The sequence below is a fragment of the Marmota marmota genome, unplaced genomic scaffold (assembly GCF_001458135.2).
Source record: "Marmota marmota marmota unplaced genomic scaffold, marMar, whole genome shotgun sequence".
Taxonomy (NCBI): Eukaryota; Metazoa; Chordata; class Mammalia; order Rodentia; family Sciuridae; genus Marmota; species Marmota marmota.
This window is the reverse complement of record NW_025999863.1, coordinates 671,190-678,034: the sequence shown is the minus strand read 5'-3', so window position 1 is coordinate 678,034 and position 6,845 is coordinate 671,190. Positions and strand designations below refer to the sequence as shown.

Genomic DNA, 6,845 nt, shown 5'->3' with positions numbered 1-6,845 from the left:
ATCGGGGCGCGCCCGGGCTCCAGACCACCCGCCTTTTCCCGCATGATTGCGCCTGACGGGTGGGAGGACGCGGAGGAACTGGTTGGGCCTGGAGGCGGCCAGCGCGGCTCCGCACCTTCCCATCGTCTGGCGACCTGGAGAGGGACCCCGCCCACGCCCTTTCCCTGGCCTCAGTTTCCCCCGGTGAGGTCGGGTGAGGGCGATGGCACCTTGGCCTCCCCGCTTAGCCTGCCGTCAGGTTCTCTGCTGTCTAACCCCGGCCGGCTCGCGGTTAGGGCCAGGGACCGCCCGTGGGGACCTCCGCCTTGAGCTCTCATCCCCCCCAGCCCATCTCCTGCCTGCGGCTTGCAGCCATCTTCCGTGTCTCCTCCCATAACCATCCCTTCCTTCTGCCCCAGCTTCTCCAGCCTGAACTCCTTTCCCGACCTACATAAGCGCCCCCTCCCCCCAAATAGGCGATCCCCGTTCTAACTTATGACGGGGACCGCTGAGGACACCTGGTCTTGCCTGGCACCTTCCTGTCTCTGCGCCTGTTTCTCCGCGGTCCAGGGGATTAGAGCCGAAAGTGGCAAGCAACTTCGGAGCCTGCGCGCCCTTCTTCCTTGGGAAAAGGGGCTGGCGCGTGGCGTGCCGGCTTGGGGCCAGTATGAAAAGCGGGACTACCCTCGGTCCCTGAGCTTCACGGGTCCTTCCAGCCCCGGGGTGGGTCAGGTGCAATTTCCAGGCAGCCCCTTCCCGAGTGCTGACCATCCGCAGCCTCAGTTTCCCCCAAACGCGAGTAGCCATGGAGGCCGGTCCACTAGGCTGGTTTCTGCGGGCGCTGGCTGGTGGCGCAGCCATCTTGCCTCCGCGACTGGGGCGCCCCTGCAGGAGGCCTCCTCCCCCGCGCCCCCTTCCCGCCCTCCCTCTGCTTGGCAACCCGCCCCCCCATCTCGGCCTGCGCACACCGTCACCATGGGAACAAGATTCTCGGGGCAGGAACAGATGTGCCTCCTTTGTCCTCTCCTTTCCCACCAGCGTGGGCAGGGGGGACCTTTACCTCTTGTGTCGTGACTTGGGGGTCACTGGTGCAGCCATTCCATGCCCCCAGAGGTGGGGGGTCCGCTTCAAGTTCCCCGCCTCATCCGCACTGCGCATCCTTAAGCCACCTTTTCCTCTCCCCAGAGGAGGGCCCTGGGTCTCACCGGGGTCTCCCCTGTGTGTGCTACATGCCTCACTTTCTCCGTGTCTTGAGGGGCACTTTACTTTGCCTGGCAGGCCCCCACCTGCCCTACCTTGCTGGGCTGACCACATTCCCTGGGGAGGCAGTTGTAATACATGCATGCACCATCCCACCTCCCAAGAGGTAAACGTGGCAAAATGGAGGTCCCTAGAGATGTCCTGCACTGGGCCCACCCAGCACTGGTCAGAGCAGGTGGGGGCTGCTGCAGGGCTCTGTTGCCTGCCCATGAGTCATTGGCCTGTGTGGGCTTCTGCTCCTGGGAGGGAAGAGGGGCCCTGTTTCTAGCAGCTCTGGTGGGAAGGGGCTATCCAGCTGGAGCTGAGCAGGCCCTGCCCTCCTGTCCCAGCCTTCACAATGCAGCCTACGGCCACCATGGCCACAGCCGCGGCCACCACCACCACGGCTGCCCTGACGACATCGTGGGACAATGCCACCAGTCATCCCACGGTGGGTGACCTGGGGACGTGGGGTAGATGGGATGTCAGCCCAGTGGCGGGACCCTGACACTCGCCTCTACATCTGCAGGCTGCGCCAGACCCCATACTGGACAACTATGTGCTGCTGGTGGTGGTCATGTCGCTGTTTGTCGGGGGCACTCTGGTGGTCTTGTCTGGTGTCCTGCTCTTGTGCAAGCGCTGCTGGGAGGTCCACCAACGCTTCAACAGGTATGTGTCCCCATTCCCAGGTGCTGGGAGCCTCCAAGAATGGGTGCACAAGCTTGGGGCCCTGGGGCTGAGGTCACTGTCATTTTATATCCCGGCTCTACCTCCCCAGGGCCATGGAGGAAGCAGAGAAGACCACTACTACCTACCTGGACAATAGCACCCACCCTGCCCAAGGTGAGGGGTCCACCCACCTTTTCTCCCCCCACCTCTGGCCATTTGTCTGTCTGCCTACCCACCTGCCTGCCCGCCCCTCAGCCACTGCCTGCCCCCTCGGGCCGCCTGACCGTCTGTGTCTGTCTGTCTCCCCCACCAGACTGGGCGCAGCTCGATTCCGACTCATCTCTGTTTCCTTAACGCCCAGGCGTAGGTGCGCACACGCGTGCTGAGCGAGTGAGTGTGTGAGCGGATGAGCGAGTGCCCGCCCGGCCCGCCTCCCCAGCCCACCCTGTCCTTCGGTCACTCCACCCTGCGCCCCTTCCTGTCCCACCCTGCCCGGAGGCCCACCCAGGATGAAGCCTGGCCCACCCGGGGCCCACCCTCTTTGGCTCTCCTCGCAGACCCCGACTTCAGGGGGGAGGACCCCGAGGGCCAGGATGTGGAGACAGAGCGCTTCCTGTCCACCAGCTCCACGGGCCGCCGGGTCTCCTTCAACGAGGCTGCCCTGTTTGAACAGAGCCGGAAGGCACAGGACAAGGGCCGCAGGTGAGGGCCTGGCAGGGGGCTGCTGTCCAGGGAGGGCCTGCTAGTCAGCTGAGGGCGAGGGCCTCCTGTCTGTGGGGCCCAGCAGCATGCAGCAAGGGGCCTGGTGGGTGCTCCTCGCAGGTACACCCTGACAGAAGGGGACTTCCACCACCTCAAGAACGCCCGGCTCACCCATCTACACCTGCCACCCCTCAAGATCGTCACCATACATGAGTGTGATTCTGGCGAGGCCAGCGTGGCCACTACCCCCCACCCTGCCACCACCCCCAAAGATAGCCTGGCCATATTCCAGGTGAGGGAAGGGTGGCAGCCCACCCCAAGGCTGAGTGGCAAGGGGGCCTCTGAGGGTGATGAATGGTCTGCTGGGGTGGCTGGTGATGGTGAGGCTGAGCCCTCATGCCCCTTGCTGGCCACCTGTGCTCTTTGACCTGTTGCTGCTTCCTCCCCACCTGGCTCTGTCCCACAGCCCCCGGGGAAGGCCCTCACTGGCCGCTCTGTGGGCCCCAGCTCCGCCCTGCCAGGTGACCCCTACAACTCGGCCGCAGGCACTGCCGACTTTGCGGAGATCAGCCCCTCGGCATCCAGCGACTCTGGGGAAGGCACTTCGGTAGGGGCTCTCCTGTGTTTTCCCAGAGTGCCCAGAGAATGGGCTCCTGCCCTTCCCTGCTGTCCATTGGGACTGACCAGCCTGTGGCCTCTCACCTGCCATGGCCTTCCTGGCCTTGAATGGTCCTCACACCCAGGAGGAATGCCCAGGTGCTGGAGAGGGTACGGCCAGCCACCTCTAGCCCTGGGAAGAGAGCTAGCCACGCACCCTCAGAAATGCCTGTGTTGGAGGTCTTTGCCTGGGCAGGGGCAGAGCTGGCCTGAGGGAGGCAGGGTCTCAGAGGGAGGAGGCCACAGGCCACAACCCACCAAGGGCTCTGTCCTACCTTTTCAGGCAGGTTTCACCTCTCCATTTGGTGGGTCTGGGGTGTTGGGACACTCTGTCTTGGCAGGGGCTAAAATGCAGGACCAAGAGGAGGGGAATATCCCTAAGAACTGTTCCTTTTCCCTCCCAGCTGGACATAGGTCCCAGGAGTGCCAAAGCTGGCGGGCCAGGGCCAGGGCCAGGGGCTGGGCCTGGGGCTGCAGCAGAGCCTGGGGAGGCAGGAGCAGGCTCTGGGGCAGGCACCATGCTGCAGTTCTTCACCCGCCTGCGCCGCCATGCCAGCCTGGATGGAGCCAGCCCCTACTTCAAGGTCAAGAAGTGGAAACTGGAGCCCAGTCAGCGAGCATCCAGTCTGGACACAAGAGGTGAGCCTCAGTTCCTGGTAGGCAGCAAGGCCCAGGAGGTGTGTTGGTAGGTAGTCATAGTGCAGAAAGCTGTGCCCCAGGGAGGTTCCTAGCTAAGCCATCAGCACTGTGGGCCAGGGGCTGGCAGGAGGACCCGGGGCCTGGCTTACTGTAGAGGGGCTGTCATGGTTCCAAGGTTCCCTGCACCCTGGCTAGTTGCCGTCTGGTGACACACAGGCCACCTGGCACAGAAGTTCTGAGGCAAGACCTCTGCCCAGCATTCCTCCCTGCATGCCCCAGGCCCTGTGCGCAGGCCCAGCTCTCAGCCAGAGATACGGCGTGCTGTGGAGAGATCTTCTCGAGGGACTCCTCCCTGGGAAGAGTCCTTTCCCTTGTGGGACCCTGACTCCTTTGGTCGGGAGCAACGCGGCTGGACTAGGCCAGGATCAGCCAATGTTTTCTGTGAGGTCCTGGACTGTAGTGTTTGTGTCTTACGGCCAGATAGTTTTGTCTCAACTGCTCAGGCGCTACTGTAGCTAGGGAGCAGCCGGGGAAGGGTCAATGAAGAGGAGTACCAGTAAAACTTCATTTATACCAGCAAGTGGGGGGCAGGTTAGGCTTGTGGGCAGCAGTTTGCTGACCCCTAAATAGAGGATGTGTGCAGGGTTGTGGGGAAAGAGGTGCCCTGACTGGTTTAATCCTCCCTGCCCAGGAGACCTTAGTGGGGCACGGCAGCTCAGAGGGTTGGCCAGTCAGGCCCGGGGTGCCTTCTCCCCTTGTCAAGGGAAGGTAGTAGGAGCCATCATCCTGAGAGGCCTCCTATAGCAAGAAAAGGAAGGTGTGGCTGGGTGATGTGATTGAGACCTGGTGGGTGACTTCTCTTTCATCCGGTCCACCCAGGCAGCTTCTGGCAGCGGGTATGGGGAAGGCGAAGGCCTGTAGGCTGCCCTGTTTCAGCTGAAGGAAGGCATTTTGAGATGGCGCAGTTGGGGTGTCGCAAAGCCAACCAGGACTGTTTGCTGGGAGCCTGCCCCTGGGTGAGGGTGGAACAGTCCCCAAAACTCCCTAGGCTAGGATGCTGCCTCTTACCCGGACTCCCACAGCTCCACTTCTGCACTTTGAGCTGGGCTGTGCCTGCCGCTGGGTGTCCGTGCACCTAGTGGCATCTGTCTGGCCAGGGCTGCTCTGGGGGCACTACTTCTACCTAAAACCTTTACATAGGGCCTGCTTTTTGGTCTTCGTCTTTCTGCCCTCTGCCTCAGTTTCCTCACCTGTACTTTAGCAGGCACAAATCCTGGGACCCACTGTCCACAGCCTGAAGCCTGGGAGCTGCCAGCTGGGGTCTGACATGGGCATGGGGGACAGAGGCACAGACAGACTGACCATTCTTTCCCTTCATAGGTTCCCCCAAGCGGCACCACTTCCAACGGCAGCGAGCAGCCAGCGAGAGCATGGAGCAGGAAGGGGACACCCCCCATGCAGACTTCATCCAGTACATTGCTAGAGCTGGCGACGCCGTGGCCTTCCCACCCCCCAGTCCCTTTCTGGCCAGCCCCACCAGCCCACCCCCCTCTCTCGGCAGGTATTTTTCAATAGATAGAGGTGCTAGGGGTGGACCTGTGGGCCCCTGCCCTGCTCCATCCCCCCTAGGTGGCTCAGGGAGCTCCCTCCTGGTCCTGTGGACTCCCACTCGCAACCCCCTGGCAGCCTTGCAGGGGCTACCTCTCCAGCGAGGACCGGAGGAGGAGGGAAGGAGGGAAAGACTGGGTAAGGGCAGGCGGGTGGGCATGGCCCTGGATGATGGCCCCAGGGTCCCCAAGATGGGACAGCTGCCCAAGCAGGGCCAGCATGGACTTCTGTCCATCCTAATGTTGCTATTTCCCAGTGGAATCCTAGGCCTGAAGGGCTGCTCGGTTCCAGGCCTTCTCCCACCTGCCCATGCTCCTGAGGATGGACAGTTAGTTGTTTCTCAGAAACTATTTTGACCCCTTTCTCCAGCAACGTCCTTCTCCACCCCAACCCAAAGGCAACTGTCCTGAAGCCCCATAGCCAAACCAGTGGGATGTGGGAATGGGACCCCGAGTGCAGCCTTCCAAGCTTGGGTCACTCCTGTGTGAGCAGGTGACCCTTAACTCTTGTGCATCACCCTTCTGGCCCTGTATGATGGGTAAGTGAGGTGACCCACTAAGGAACAGAGGACAGGCTGGACTCATCTTAGTCTTCAGTTCCTCTCCTGTGGCCCCCACTTCCACCAAGAGCCCAGGAAGAGGGACTCGGGAAGAATGTTAACTCTTGGGGTGGCCTGTTACTGCAGCCTCAGCAGGTGCTGGGGACCTACATCAGCTTTTGGGTTGGCAAGCAGCCCAGTCCCCCAGTACCTCTGTGCCCACCCTCCCTGACCCAGAGGCGGGTGGCCGGCTGGGAGGGGTTCAGCTGGTGGGCTCTGACAGCCGTGGCCTGGCTTGCAGGCTAGAGGCAGCCGAGGCGGCGGGAGGAGCGAGCCCCGGGTCGCCCCCAGAGCACAGCGTTGGCGTGGGACTGCAGCAGCAGCCGCAGCAGCAGCAGCAACTGGAGCCAGACCCCGAGCAGACCCAGGCCAGCTACCGCGACCTGTGGAGCTTGCGCGCCTCCCTGGAGCTGCACGCGGCCGCTGCCTCAGACCACAGTAGCAGCGGCAACGATCGCGATTCGGTGCGCAGCGGCGACAGCTCTGGGTCCGGGGGCGCGCCCCGGCCTTCCCGCCGCCCTCACCTCCCGCGCCGCGACCCAAAGACGGCGAAGCGCGCCGGCTGCTGCAGATGGACAGCGGCTACGCCAGCATCGAGGGCCGTGGTGCAGGCGACGATGCCGCCGAGCCACCCGCCGCTCCCGCCCCGCCACGCAGCCCACGCGCCTGGCCACGCCGTCCGCGGCGCGACTATAGCATCGATGAGAAGACGGACGCGCTCTTCCACGAGTTCCTGCGCCACGACCCGCACTTC

The 6,845-nt window shown here is 63.1% G+C and overlaps 2 protein-coding genes across 2 annotated transcripts in view; one reads left to right on the top strand and one right to left on the bottom strand.

Annotated features, from left to right (window-relative positions):
- Atp5f1d (ATP synthase F1 subunit delta) overlaps positions 1–44 on the bottom strand; it is a 4,509-nt gene extending 4,465 nt beyond the window's left edge. The window contains exon 1 of the mRNA XM_048810630.1: positions 26–44. Within this exon, the coding sequence (XP_048666587.1) occupies positions 26–44 (19 nt within the window). The remainder of the gene's footprint in view (positions 1–25) is intronic.
- A 1,524-nt stretch (positions 45–1,568) lies between these two features.
- Positions 1,569–6,323, top strand: LOC107157243 (CACN subunit beta associated regulatory protein). Its single transcript, XM_015503583.2, is given in 9 exon segments — positions 1,569–1,669; positions 1,748–1,887; positions 1,997–2,061; positions 2,445–2,589; positions 2,710–2,881; positions 3,056–3,196; positions 3,651–3,885; positions 5,266–5,496; positions 5,499–6,323. Coding segments are annotated over 9 exon segments (1,359 nt in total). The 5' UTR covers positions 1,569–1,576; the 3' UTR covers positions 5,636–6,323.
- The last annotated feature ends 522 nt before the right edge of the window (positions 6,324–6,845 follow it).